Source organism: Neurospora hispaniola (assembly GCF_033458365.1).
Source record: "Neurospora hispaniola strain FGSC 10403 chromosome Unknown B0T23scaffold_8, whole genome shotgun sequence".
NCBI classification, from domain to species: Eukaryota; Fungi; Ascomycota; class Sordariomycetes; order Sordariales; family Sordariaceae; genus Neurospora; species Neurospora hispaniola.
In genome coordinates, this window is record NW_026944413.1 from 1,191,859 (window position 1) to 1,205,205 (window position 13,347).

The window sequence follows — 13,347 nt, forward strand, 5'->3', positions numbered from 1 at the left end:
CTGAACAGTATAGCTGCTCATATCAGTTGGAAACACAGCTTCTACAATGCTCAGATACAGACGCCCCCGATGGGGCCATCAGTTTGGCTCTTCGCTGAACAAGGCTGGTGTTAGCTGAAGGTCAAGGTTCTCCCCGTGGTTTGTGGTATCGTTGTCGTGGGGATATCAACGGTCACTACCGCAAATTGATGGTCACCTCATGTAGACTTCCTAAGTCGCTTGATGGTCCAAAAGCCCGCCCAAGTTGGCTCAAACTTCTCACCCTTTCTTCCTCTGCTCCTCCAAGTCAACAGCTGGACCTCAACCCAATTCGCTGACATACACTTCTGACCCTCCTGCATCAATAATCGCACAAGCGCAGACTGTACTAGCAGCAACAGCAACCCATCTTGCATCAGGTAAGCCAAACTTGTCACCACTTCATCCTCTATCAAGGCACCTTCTCAGCATTGCCCACCTACTTACTGACAGATTAAGGTATCCTTCGTAGAAACAGAACGACAGCACAATATCATCATGTCACACCTACATTTCCGCGAGGCCATGGTCTTGCCTACTCGTATCGCCCAGTACCTTAAGAGACGCCAGTCCCGCACAAGTGGCAAAGTGTTCAAGAAGAAGCACCAAGCCGCGGCCTCCCAGATGACCTCATCTACCAACCCCAATCCTCGAAAGCGTTCCAGTGAAGAAATCACCGATGCCACTCGCGAAGTCTCTGTTGATCGCTTCATCGATGCCGATGCGGCGCCTCAGAAACGCCCTAGATGGCCAGCTGTTGAAGAACGCGATGAATTCCGTCCTTCTCGTCCTCGAAAGCGTTCAAGTGACGAGTTTGACGAGGCTTCCTCCGATGCATCCAGTGATCGCTTTGTTGATGCAGATGCTCCTCCCCCTCAAAAGCGTCCCAGATGGCCAGCTACCGAGGATAGTGGCGACTGCGAGTTCAGTCCATTCAAAGAAAAGAAATCAAGATCAGGGGCACTTGCAGAAGAAATTGCCGATGCCACTGTGCATAAAGACAGGGATCCATTTGACCATGAAGAATTAGCCTCCCGTGTCCAGCGCTACAGATCACTCGCTGAGGAGCTTGCCGATGCTACCGCCCATGAAGACGGTGAAGCCTTCGATGATGAAGCTGATGAAGCTCCCTCTACCCCTCGCTTCAAGTCGCTCGCTGAAGAGCTTGCCGATGCACTTGCTAGCGAGAGTGGTGACGAATTGGACGAAGACGAAGAAACCAAGTCTCCCAAGCGCCGCTCACTTGCTGATGAGCTCGCTGACGCTACTGCCGATGAAGACGGCAACCCTTTTGAGGATGAGGAACTCGTAGGCATGATCATTGCTAAGGCTGGCGGGCTCTCATATGTCGAGGTACGTTGTCTCTTGCAAAGCTCATGACATATGCTTCGTACTAACGATATTCCTCAGGCTACCATTGATCTTGGTCATCTTTCATTCGACCATAGCACCCCCACTTCTTTCAGGCCCCTTCGACCGCTTGCTGAAGAACTTACCGAGGTCACTGCTAACGAGGATATCGAGCCCTTTGATGACCTAGACGAGCTGTCGTCTGGACTTCCTGAGCTTACTGACGACGATGACAGCAACTCCATTTTTGATGGAGGGTCTGTCGGAGGCCACCAGAATGCACCAACTGAGGATGAAAGTCTGTCACTCAATCACAAAGCCCTTGTTCCTCAACTTCAAGGAAGATCTCTCGCAGATGAGCTCTTTGACGCAACTTCTGAAGAAGAGGGCAACCCATTTGAAGAAGCAGATGCCGATCTCCACTTGCGCTTCCACTTACTAGAGGACCAGATTGCCGACGCCATGTCCCGCAATTTTGGCCAAGGACTCGACGATGTTGACTCCGCCCCCCGAATGTGCCTAGACTCACCAGCCAAGAAACTGCTAGACTCGATCGCTAGCGAGGATGAAGACATTTCCGACATTGAGTACGATGCCTCATTTATCACTGCTCTTGAGACACTCTCCGAGAACGACCTTCATATTGAAGATGAAGATGCTCCTATCCAGGGGCGCCGCCGCTCACTGGCTGATGAGATTGCTGATGCAACTTTGAGCGAGGGAGGTGATCCATTCGACGTCGCAGAGGATTCACCCGCAGACAATACGACTTCCGAGCCATCAGCTGAGGTGCGCAAACGTCCGTTCTGGCTATGGGTAAGTACTTGGGTCCATTCCCAAATTTTCTGACAATAGTCTGCTTTTAACTCTCAGCTAACTGAAATAACACAGAGAAAATATCCTTCCACGTCCATGTTGCTCGGCGGCTGCCCGATGCAGTAATACATTGCTTCTCGCTTCTGAGTGGGTTACTCTGTTCCAATCACTGACCAAGTAATGTACAAGTAAAAGTTTCCTTCCTGTGGTTGCTTCTTCGATATTCATAACAACCGAGGTTAAGATCATCTTATCCAAACTCATTTTCGACATTGCTAGCACATCCCAGCTATCATTCCGCGGTTCGAAGCGTTCAGCCTGTTTTGGTGTGTGTGTGAGATCGAACACACAACAATGACCGTAGAGGTACGCGATCCTTTCGCAAGATCCATCACTCTGCATCCGATATTAGACGTACTTGGTAGAGTCGCCAAGTGTAGAGACGCCAATCATTTCAGAGAGCGAGGAATGTCAACATCTTGGCTGCCGAAGGAGAACTACTGACGAGATTCCCCCCCTCCCCCCCCCAAAAAAAAATAAAAAAAAAAAAAAATGAAAAATAAATTAAAAAAAAATTGAAAAAGAAAATTAAAAAAAAGACGAAGAACAAAAGCAGAAGAAGACCGCTTTTCAGGACATTCTGTCGCACACCATCACGCAGCCACTACCGAGTTTTCAAAATCTTCCAAGACCATGTGCCAGAAAGATGCGACGAGCAACAATATCCTTACACATCACCCCTGGTTTGTTCGTTAGCTTGGTACCTACTTACAGGGGTTTTGAACAGGGGGAACGACAAAGAGTAAATGCCTTATAATTATACCGATTATAGAAGGTAATGAGGTGAAAATTGTAAATGATTGGTGATTCTAGTGGTTTTTGGTTAGGATAAGAGGTTTGTGTGCGTGTGTGTGAATCCCTTCCGTCAACTCGTTCTAACATTAAAATCTAGTGATTTCGGCCAATCGAATCGCACAAATACACTTTTCTGACCGTATCACCCCCCTGTGGATAGATGTGGGGCGTGTCCCGCGCTAACAAACAAACCAGCATTGATGTGTACATGTCGGTGTCACCATGGGAGTATATCTTCTGCCACTTTCCACGTCGGACGGCAGGAAGATGGGATGAGACAACAACAAGAAGCGGGAAAGAAGACTGAGCACAGAAATCCATCCCTGTCTTTTCTCGTGGGGATTCTGCCTGCTTACTCTGTAGTGTACGTAGTCTAATTGTGTGAAACCATTTCCCCGGATTCCATTGACGAATCGGACATTGCCTTGAAAACGGTTTAAGCTCTACCTATCGTGTGCCACTCAGCCCGTTGGGTCATCCGACATGGCTCGAGCTGTTTGGGTGCCAAGGTTCGTATAACTGGACGAGAGCAAGCCAAGTCTAGACTTCCAAGCCTTCATTACCCCATATTCTTCGGGAATTTGTACAGAAACGGTAAAGGATGCCACACAAGACCAAGCCGCATTCCTACACTATTTGCCGCTTCAACGTGCTCTCTCTCTCTCTCTCTCCCTTGTCCGTCCGTCTGTCCCTTGTCAGACTGCTTGGGCGGGGCCTATCAAAATCCGGGGAAGTGGGTTTACACTAGAGGTGGTCAAGATCCATCCCGATTGTAGGTAGTGTAGTGTACATACATAGCTGCTGTCACATATCCTCCGCGCGGCACGGATCAAACTAACTTAACCGAGTTAAGCTTCCCTTTACCCCAACCTGCTGGGGGGCAAAATCTGGGGTAAGTAGGTATGTAGCTTCGGCACTTTACACCGTCCGTTACCTCCCCGCCCCTCTTCTGCAGCCCTACTCTGTCAGTGTTAGGTACATACCTATACTATGTGTATGTAAGTTCTCAAAGCTCCTACAGTAGTGTTTTCACCCTGCTGTTCATTCATCTTCCCGCAAACCTAGATAGGACAACAACCCCTCAAAGAGAAGGAAAAAAAACAATCGACTGACGAAAAGCTTCAAACCCCTTTTCTTAGGTGTACCAGATTGCAGCCAGCCAGGGCTGGGATCAAAGGCCCCCCGATGCAACCTTTTATTCGAATTCGACCCGCCAGTATGGTGACGTGTGGGAGGTATCCATCCGCCGCCTCCTTGGACACTTTTTTGCGTGCGGGGGAGAAAGTCTTGGCTTCCCGACGTCCAACACAACAAAGAGGGGCGGGATCATCGAGGACGGGTCTGGATTTCCAGGCAGGAGTGACTACTAAAAGAAGCTGAACTTGTAAGTTGTTGGATGGGCTAAGCAAGACAAGAGACAAGGAACAAGGAAGCAGACAAGAGTGAGGAGGGGGAATCCTAGGTAGGAGAAACCATATTGGAGTTACCTAGCGAATTGACATGGAATATAAGCCAAGCAAAGATGGCGCTGAAGGAAGGCAAGTGGGAAACCTCGGTCTAGGTACACTAGTCGATGATGGTGGTGGTGTGGTGATTTGTCTGTTTTTGTCTGTTGAGAGGGGAGTTGTGTAGTGGGAAAGAAAGGGATGGAGGTCGTGGTGAAGGAGGAGGAGAAATGATAAATAGGAACGATGAGGGCCTTTTCTGAAGGTGTATATTTTTTTTTCTTTTTTTTTTTTTTTTTTTTTCTTTTTTTGAAATTGATATCGGGGTCCTTTTGGGAGCTTTTGAGGAAACACACGATAAGGGAATCTCAAGTTGTACTTGACCTAACAGCTCATAATCGTGTACTCAGACGACTATCCCTACTTCTCTGCTGTTTTCAAAGTCTTTATCTCGCCTCCTTTTCACCTCCCCCCACCCACCCATCAGATTGCCTTCTCCAACCTAACGGTTCGGTACATCTCCCGGCAGCTCTCCCCGCATTGCAACCTACGTGCTGACTTCTTCCAAGTTTGGATCAGATCGGTTCTGCGTAGCTATCGCAGACATTGATTTCCCCTCTCTGGTTCACTCGATCTCTATCTCCTCTCTTGTACCATCGGGTCCCCTCCGTCCCATTTCATACCTCCCTTTAAACCTACCTGCTTTATCCTATCTCTGGTCTCTTCCTCTTTGGTCCTTGATTTTCGAGTGTCTTCCCTCCTCTATCACCTTACCACTTCTACCGAGGGTCTTACACACACCATCAACATGGCCACCAACACCTATCCGCCAGGTGGTATGGACACCGGGGGTCTGGACATCGAATCCAAAGCTTCGGCCTACCACTCCGAAAAGGTCCCCTCAGCCTCCACCTCCTCCTCCTCCCCCAACCCGGACGTGGCGGCGGTCGCCGTCATCACCAGCGGCACCAGCGGTGCAGACTTTAACATATCGCCCACTGAGGAGAAGCGCATCAAGCGACACATTGACCGGCGGCTGGTCATGACCATCGGCGCCATGTACTGCGTGTCGCTGATGGACCGCACCAACCTGGGCGCGGCCAACATTGCCGGCATGGGCAAGGAGCTGAAGCTGATTGATAATCGGTACTCGATCGTGTCGCTGGTGTTCTTTGTGACGTATGTCCTGTTTCAGCCGCCGAGTACGGTGATTTGCCGCAAGATTGGTCCGAGGATTCACATGAGTGCGTTGACGCTGTTGTGGGGGAGCGTCATGATTGGGATGGGGTTTGTCAAGAGTTGGGAGCAGTTGGCGGCTTTGAGGGTGGTGTTGGGTGTTTTGGAGGCTGGTGAGTTTCTTTCTTTTTTTTTCTTTCCGTGCTTGATATCGAAGGCTCAGTTACTGAATGTTGCTGAATAAAAAAAACAGGTTTCTTCCCCTCCTGCGTCTACCTCCTTTCCACCTGGTACACGCGCTACGAAGTCGGCAAGCGTAACTCCGTCTTCTACCTAACCGGCTGCGTCGCGTCCGCCTTCGCCGGCATTCTCGCCTACGGCCTGATGCAGATGGGCGGCCTCGCCAACCTCACCGGCTGGCGGTGGATCTTCATCATCGAGGGCGTGCTGACCTGTCTGTTGGGCATCGCCGGCTACTGGCTACTAGTCGACTTCCCCGACTCCCCTCGCAAGACCTGGTCCTTCCTCTCGGCCCGGGACCGCGAGTGGGTGTGCGCGCGCGTGCAGGCGGACCGCGGCGACGTGGTGCCCCAAAAGTTCGTCATCAGCAAGTACCTGTCGTCCGGTCGGGACTGGAAGGTGTGGGCGTACGCCATGATCTTCTTCAACACCACCACCATCAGCTACGCCCTTTCCTTCTTCCTGCCCATGATCCTCAACACGGGCATGGGCTTCAACATTGCGCAGTCGCAGTGCTTGGTCGCGCCGCCCTATGCTTTCGCCGGCTTCGTCATGTTTGCTGGCGCCTACGTCGGCGATCGCTTCCGCATCCGCGGCCCCATTGTGGCTTTCAACGCACTGCTTGCCGTCATTGGCGTCCCCATCATGGGCTTCGCTGCTAGTGCCAAGGTCCGCTACTTCGGTGTGTTCCTGGTCACTGCCGGCGCCAACTCGAACGTGCCGGCGGCGATGAGCTACCAGGCCAACAACATCCGCGGACAGTGGAAGAGGGCGTTCTGCAGCGCTACGTTTGTGTCCTTTGGCGGCATCGGCGGTATCGCTGGTAGTTTGGTCTTTAGAGAGCAGGATAAGCTCACAGGCTACAAGCCGGGTCTGTATGCGTGCATTGCGACCAGTCTGTTGACTCTGGTGCTTGTCGCGTGCTTGACTGTCTCTTTCTGGAGGGAGAATAAGAAGGCGGAGAGGGGTGAGAAGGAATTGGAGGCTGAGGATGTGAGTGTTTCTTTTCCTATCTGTTCTTTACCCTCCTCTTGTTACCGGCTGTTGAAATTGTTTACTAACTTTTTTCTTCTTGGTTTCCCTACAGGACGATGCCCAGCCTGGATTCCGCTACACTTATTAGAATCTGTGCATTTCTATATTTGATGTTAGTAATGATATGACTTGGATGATGATACCAGTTGGGTGGGCTCAGAGATGATCATGGGTTTGGAGTTTGGGTAATGCGGTGTTGTTTTGCGATCGGAATGAGGTAGTCGTGGGTGAGGGTATTCTGTTTATAATCCAGAGCGATGCACTCGACGCTACCAAGCGGTTATCCCCCCTTTGTCAGGGGGCGCCTGTGAACAAGTACATAACATCAAGACCTTGGGGTATACCTACTACTCCGTGACTCGTCCGAATGGATTTATGAAGATGAAAAGTCACATACCTTCAAGACAACTCATACCCGTTCACTTTCCTCTACGTCCTTCCTTAATCACGTCCTGACACATCTACCGTCTTCCCAAATCCCTCCTGACCCTCCACACCTTACTTCCCGCCGCCCTTCCCTGACTCCCATGCAACATCTCGACCCACGGCTGCGCCTCCGACGTTCCACCATGCAACGCCTGAACCCTTTCCCACTCCGGCCTCTCCTCAACCTCATCCGCTCCAACTGATTCCGTCTCGTCACTCTGGTCCCCATCCCCAGGACCATCGTCATCATCATCAATCTCCATCTTCGCACCACCACCAAGCACCAAACCCTGCTGTTTGTTTCTAGCAGCAGCAGCTTTGTTCTTCTCCCACTGCCTCCTGTGCAAATCCTCCGCATACGCCCACGAAGGGGTATCGAACCTACCCGCCACCAGCACCAGATCCTGCTCATTTCCTGCGATCATCTCCACAGGCAAAGGCGTCAAAAGCTGCAACTCCCCCTTCTTGACATCGATCCCTCTGACCAGCACCAACCCCAGCACGCGCGAGTGGGCGGGGGAAAGCGTTTTGCCTTGGGGGTTGGGGAGGTGCGGGAGGGATTCGCGGGGGGTCTTGCAGATCAACAACTCTGGTTGTTGTTGTTTTTGGGACGAGGACTGCTTCTTGAATTGCTGTACAGACTGTTGCTGCTGCTTCGACTGTTGGTGCTGCTGCTGCTGCTCCTGCGGGGAAGACACGACGAGAAGGTCGGGAAAATCTCTAAAAGCACCAGTGCGGTCTTCAATTTTCACCAAGGCAAGTATCATCCCGTTGATGGCGTCGGCCAACAAGTCCGGCGCGGGCTGGTGGTCGTAGCAGAGGATTCCCAGGAAACCGGGGCGAGAGCCGCGGTAGCGGACACACCAGGGAGGAAGGTGAGTGAGAGGTGTGGCGGACCAGGTTGGGCCGGGATGGGGTTGGCTTTGGTTTTGGCTTTGGCCGTGGGGAACAGGAACAGTGAGGGAGGAGAAGAGCAGGTGAAAGTAGGACATTGTTTGCATTGTACGGAGATGGAGGGCTGTTCTTGAGCTTCCTCCTCCTCCCGAGGTTGCTGGGGTCGTGGCATCGACTGACGAGGATGGCTGACCTTGGGGCTGTTGACTGGGGAGAGCAACGAAGGGGATTTTCTTTTCCTGACAGGCGGCTTTGAGACCGTCAACGGTCTCCTCAGGTCCGTCTTGGGACATGTAGATCACTTCTGTCGGGACTGTCTGGCGGATTAGCTCAGATAGGATGTCGAGCCCGGTTCCTTGGATCCAGCCCGGGGTGTTGATGATGAGTGGGAGTTTGTTCAGTGAGGGGTTGGTCTTGTAAGTGTGGAAGAGATCGAGGGCGCAGGCAACAAAGTGGTCTGGGTCTAAGCTGGGTGTGACGGAGGCAACGGTGTGGGCGCGTACTTGAGCCGTTCTTGGGTCCAAAGCGGGATGGCAAAAAGGAGGAGAGAGGTTTGGGCTTGATAGCTTGTTGAGGGATATGACGGAGGGAGGTCCAAATTCGGGCTGACCCGGGTCGAGATCAAGGACGACTACTGGGACCCAGGGCTGTCGTGAGAGTCCAGAGCCAGTTATCAGACGGTTGGCCATTAGCCGCCCGAACGTGGACTTGCCGGATGATTTGGGGCCGGTTAGGAAGACAACAGGCGTAGCCTTTCTCTTGGAGTCTAGGACGTCCGCTAGTTGCTTGTTCCATTCAGCAGGGGAGACCAATTCCTGGATGCCGCCTCTCTTAGGGGCATCGTCCGAGGTAAATATGATCTGGAAGGTAGGAATAACCTTTTTGGCCTGACCCGGCGTAACATCATCCGACTCATTCCATAGCCTCCCAAATGCCGGGTTCAGGCTAGCGAGCTGTCTCAAGCTCCGAGCTCCTGGGTGTGGATGCAACTCGATTGTGGCATCGCTCGTGATGCGGATGACAGGAAGAGCATGGCATTGAGGAGCATGAACCCAGTGGACGAGGTCCGATTTTGACAAGAAGGCTCCAGCAACGGTAAGCTCGCCATCGCGTACCTTGATACCATAGCTCCCAAGAATGACCAAACGTTCTCCATCGAGGAGCTTGAGAAGCATACGGCCATTGGCCTTTGGTTGGATGTTGGTCTGGCTCAACCTTTGGGATGAATAGTAGATGATCCTCCTCCGACCTGTTGGAATTGGTTCTGAGAGATTTGGGAATTGGGATTTCAGGTGACGGCCTTCATCTCTTCCTTCGGCTGGTACTTCGTCCTTGGGGCCCTGCTTCCGCTTCCTGGGGCGCGCTGCTGGTGTTTCGTCCACATGATGGGAAGGCTCCTGTTTCTGAGCCTGTAGTGCTTTTCTGAAATTATCCCTCGTGAAGAAGGACTTGGCAGATGTGTTGCGGTCAATGATATCTCCGTCGTTGTCGTTGTCGTCAACATTGGGAGTAGTGGCGGCAGCTAACAGCTTTTGTCGAGCCGCAAATGCACTCATTTTTTGTGTGTGTTGTTGGTTGACTGCTTTGGACATTTAGCAAAGTGGACATGAAGCTCGGCATTGGAAGTGGTACCTTGGACAAAGATCACCGGTAGTGTTCAGGTTGTTGGACTCGCGGTGACTGCCCGATGGTGGTTGTCTTTGGTTGTCATTTCTTCAGTTGATTTGAAAAAAAGGTTGGGGAAGATGGTGATTTTCCAGCGAGAGACATACTACGGCACAAGGCAGATTCATCAGATGATCAAAATCTCCCAAACATCAGATAAAGTGTTTTCAGGAAAATCACATCACAGATACTTGGAGTTCCTCAAGTGAAATTTCCACGACTTGGTTGTCTGATGGTGATGAAGTCAGAGCGATAACGTTCTGAAGAAAGGCAGCACAGGCATCATTTAGGTGTAATTCCCATCCTCATCATAGGCAACCCTTACCCTGACACCATCAAAGTCAACCCTATCGAAACTGTAATGCCCCACATTCCGCTCCCATAATCAACCAATCAGGTGCCTCAATCTCCTAGTTTTTTCTGGCTTTGGTCGGCAACCTCGAGCGACCCTTGATTTCAGTTTGCTCGCAGCTCTCCACTCCACTCTCAATCCCGCTCGCGCATCTGATATTCCAGCGTGTTTTGTACGCGACGGGCATCATTCCCTTCCGCCTGCCTCCCGCAGTATCTGTCTTCTGCGTGAGGATCAACAAATAGACGACAGAGGGCAGAAGAGGAACAGCGCATCGGCAGCAAAAAAGCACTTCAAAAAAAAAAGCACATCAACACACTGTAAATCCCGACCCCACATCCAGACTTTTTAGCACTCTTCAACTGCCCCAAACTGCACCATCCATCCCTGCACATCGTAGCACTCAATTGTTCGAGACAGCGCCTTTCCGTCTTGGACACTCACTCCACCTCATTTTTCTTCCATCACCACCTTAATTCTTTTTTTCCCTTTCTTTACAATCCAGATAAGCCGCCCCCCATGGCTGGTCCTCGCGCACCCATCGGAACCCTTTCCCAGCACGCCGCCAACGCCGCTGCCCTTGCCCGCAACACCTCCACCAACGTCTTCTCCCAGCAAAAATCACAACTCAAGTCCAAAAAGGGCAAGCAACAAGAGAGCGACAGCGATTCAGACAGCTCCTCCAGCAGTGACGACAGCGGTAGCGACAGCGATTCCGAAACAAAGCCCGAACCCACCGCCGACTGGGCCAGCAATCTGAAGAAGACGAACATGGCGCAAACAAAAGCCACCAAGGCCGCCGCCTCGCCTGCCCCTAAAAAGGCAAAGGTAGAACCCGTCAAGGCCAAGCCAGTAGCCACCAAGAAGGAAGAGTCCTCGTCCGAATCCGAGTCTGCATCTGACTCCGAGTCCGAGTCTGAATCAGAGGTCGAGGACAAGAAGAAGCCTGTCAAGAAGGCGGAAGAAAAGAAGCCTGCGGTGAAGAAGGTGGCCAAAAAGGACGAGAGCAGCAGCGAGTCTAGCAGCGAAGAAGAGAGTGGAAGTGGATCGGACGAAAGCAGCAGCGACGACGAGGAAGAGACCAAGCCTGCGCCCAAGTCTACACCAAAGACTGCGCCCGCAAAGACCAAGCAGCAGACTGCCAAGCAACCCACACCCTCCTCATCAGAGGATTCAGAGGAAGGATCAAGCTCAGAGAGCGAGAGCGATGAGGAGCCGGCACCAAAAGCCAACACTAGCGCCAAACTTGCAAAGCCCGCCAGCAAGACCCCCGAGGCCAAGCCAGTGGTCAATGGTACCTCAAAGTCCAACGAGACCGTGAGCAAGTCCGACGACGAGTCATCGTCTGAAGAGGAGGAGGAGGAGTCGGGTTCCGAGGAAGAGTCGTCTTCCGACGAGGAGATGGCCGATGCTCTCCAGCCCAAGGCGGCCCCTAAAAAGACTTCGGGGTATGTGTTCCCGCGCGAGTTGTACCAAACAACGTATACAATACTAACAGACATCACAGTCCTCAACTGCCCCAGGTGATCGCACCAAACTTCCACATGCGCAAGGCCGATGCCAACGCCGACGCCAAGGACGTCGCACGAACATTCCAAAAGGCCCAAAGCGAGGGCAAGCAAATCTGGTACTTCACCGCCCCGGCCTCGATTCCCATCGAAGTGATCCAGGAGCACGCGCTCCCTCTCAGCAAGATCCAGTCCGGCGAACCCATCATCACCCACAACGGCGCCGAGTATAACGCCACCCTGGAAGAGGGCACCACCCTCCACTCCATCCAGGTCCTCCTCCCCACCGAGTCCGGCGACAAGTACGAGCTCATGAAGCAGCCCATCGCCCAGGCGCTGCACATCAAGCGCGTCACCCGCCTCAACCCCGCGGCCGCCGCCACCGCTGCCGTGTCTGCTCCCGCAACCGGCAATGCCCCTCGCCCTCAGCCTGCCGGTCTCAAGGCGCGATTCCACCCCATCGGCGCCTCCTCGGCTGTTCCCATGGGCAAGATCGGCGCTGATGCCGTCGGTGAAGCTGCTGATTCTGACGTCGACATGGCTGAGGCTGCCCCTGCCAAATCGTCCAAGAAGCGCAAGAACGAGACTGCTTCCGAGGACGCTCCCAGCAAGAAGACGAAGAAGACCAAGGAACCCAAGGAGACCAAGACCTCCGCCAAGAAGGCCAAGTCCGAGACGCCTATTGCTCCCCCCGCTGTTCCCGCTGCTGCTGCTGCGGCCAAGAAGACGTCCGTCACTCCCAAGAAGATCACGCCCATCCTGCCTCCTTCTATTCCCCAGTCGAAGAGCTCTTAGAGAGGTGCTTCTTCGAATCGAGTCTAGTCCGGTCCGTGCGTCGACGACGATGACTGCGTAGTAAGCGAGAGGATATGTGGCTGCAGTCAACCTGTATCCATCTCCCCCAGTTTTCCCCATTCGCTATACGTGGTAGTGCTGCGAGTCTGTCTTCTTCTCCTACCGCCACTATTCTTGAGCGCTCAAAGTGAAAGGGGACGATGGCGCGGGGATACATACAAACTGCCCGGTGTTCATGGCAGCAGCACTTCCCCATCAGGAATATGTCGACGAAAGTGAGCGATGAGAGCCATAGGATCAGGGGGTGACTGAAGAGATGATGGAGGATCACATCTATCATGATTGTAGATTTGACATGTCATGCCATGCATGTCATGCTAGCCGATTTGTATGTGTCTGTGTGTGTACATACCAGCATTAACCATCCGGGAAAGTTGTTGTTGTTGTCTGTTGTATGTTTGCGATTTCTCAAGCCATATTTGAAGAAGAAGGGTTAAAGAAAGAAGAGATGGGGTCTAGGGGGCCAGAACAGAAGGGGGCGTTCAAAATTATCATTCCGGTTGTAAAGGTCATGTAGAGATGGGGCATATGTCATGTCATGTCATGTCATGGATGTCAATATCAACTTTGTGTTGTACCTGTTCAAACCTGACTATAACAATTTGCTGGGAAAAGTTCGGGGAGGAAGGAAAAACAGATGAATGTACATATGCATGCATGCATGCTATGGTGTACCTATCTATGGTTTGCCGTCGTTCAAGGCGTGTTATAC

The 13,347-nt window shown here is 52.3% G+C and overlaps 4 protein-coding genes across 4 annotated transcripts; 3 read left to right on the forward strand and 1 right to left on the reverse strand.

The window, feature by feature from the left end:
* The first annotated feature begins 276 nt into the window (after positions 1-276).
* On the forward strand, positions 277-2,710 carry B0T23DRAFT_230992 (uncharacterized protein). The gene is made up of 4 exons (XM_062833886.1): positions 277-398; positions 478-1,371; positions 1,429-2,184; positions 2,260-2,710. Exons 2-4 carry the CDS (start codon positions 517-519, stop codon positions 2,308-2,310), a joined length of 1,662 nt encoding a protein of 553 aa, XP_062689220.1. The 5' UTR covers positions 277-398; positions 478-516; the 3' UTR covers positions 2,311-2,710.
* Positions 2,711-5,132: 2,422 nt separating this feature from the next.
* B0T23DRAFT_231088 (major facilitator superfamily domain-containing protein) lies at positions 5,133-7,202 on the forward strand. The gene is made up of 3 exons (XM_062833888.1): positions 5,133-5,833; positions 5,914-6,893; positions 6,988-7,202. Exons 1-3 carry the CDS (start codon positions 5,293-5,295, stop codon positions 7,021-7,023), a joined length of 1,557 nt encoding a protein of 518 aa, XP_062689221.1. The 5' UTR covers positions 5,133-5,292; the 3' UTR covers positions 7,024-7,202.
* A 186-nt stretch (positions 7,203-7,388) lies between these two features.
* On the reverse strand, positions 7,389-10,171 carry B0T23DRAFT_231038 (uncharacterized protein). The gene is made up of 2 exons (XM_062833887.1): positions 9,888-10,171; positions 7,389-9,837 (listed from the first exon to the last, which is right to left on the reverse strand). The coding sequence occupies exon 2, from the start codon at positions 9,809-9,811 to the stop codon at positions 7,397-7,399; it is 2,415 nt and encodes an 804-aa protein (XP_062689222.1). The 5' UTR covers positions 9,812-9,837; positions 9,888-10,171; the 3' UTR covers positions 7,389-7,396.
* Positions 10,172-10,708: 537 nt separating this feature from the next.
* Positions 10,709-12,865, forward strand: B0T23DRAFT_231103 (DNA-directed RNA polymerase I subunit RPA34.5-domain-containing protein). Its single transcript, XM_062833889.1, has 2 exons — positions 10,709-11,720; positions 11,780-12,865. The coding sequence occupies exons 1-2, from the start codon at positions 10,792-10,794 to the stop codon at positions 12,573-12,575; spliced, it is 1,725 nt and encodes a 574-aa protein (XP_062689223.1). The 5' UTR covers positions 10,709-10,791; the 3' UTR covers positions 12,576-12,865.
* The last annotated feature ends 482 nt before the right edge of the window (positions 12,866-13,347 follow it).

Coding starts and splice junctions, on each gene's coding strand:
- B0T23DRAFT_231103 (XM_062833889.1), top strand. CDS start 10,792: ATGGCTGGTCCTCGCGCACCCATCGGAACCCTTTCCCAGCACGCCGCC. Junction 11,721..11,779: donor GCCCCTAAAAAGACTTCGGG/GTATGTGTTCCC, acceptor CAGACATCACAG/TCCTCAACTGCCCCAGGTGA.
- B0T23DRAFT_231038 (XM_062833887.1), bottom strand. CDS start 9,811: ATGAGTGCATTTGCGGCTCGACAAAAGCTGTTAGCTGCCGCCACTACT.
- B0T23DRAFT_231088 (XM_062833888.1), top strand. CDS start 5,293: ATGGCCACCAACACCTATCCGCCAGGTGGTATGGACACCGGGGGTCTG. Junction 5,834..5,913: donor GTTGGGTGTTTTGGAGGCTG/GTGAGTTTCTTT, acceptor TAAAAAAAACAG/GTTTCTTCCCCTCCTGCGTC. Junction 6,894..6,987: donor AGGAATTGGAGGCTGAGGAT/GTGAGTGTTTCT, acceptor GTTTCCCTACAG/GACGATGCCCAGCCTGGATT.
- B0T23DRAFT_230992 (XM_062833886.1), top strand. CDS start 517: ATGTCACACCTACATTTCCGCGAGGCCATGGTCTTGCCTACTCGTATC. Junction 1,372..1,428: donor GCGGGCTCTCATATGTCGAG/GTACGTTGTCTC, acceptor GATATTCCTCAG/GCTACCATTGATCTTGGTCA. Junction 2,185..2,259: donor AACGTCCGTTCTGGCTATGG/GTAAGTACTTGG, acceptor GAAATAACACAG/AGAAAATATCCTTCCACGTC.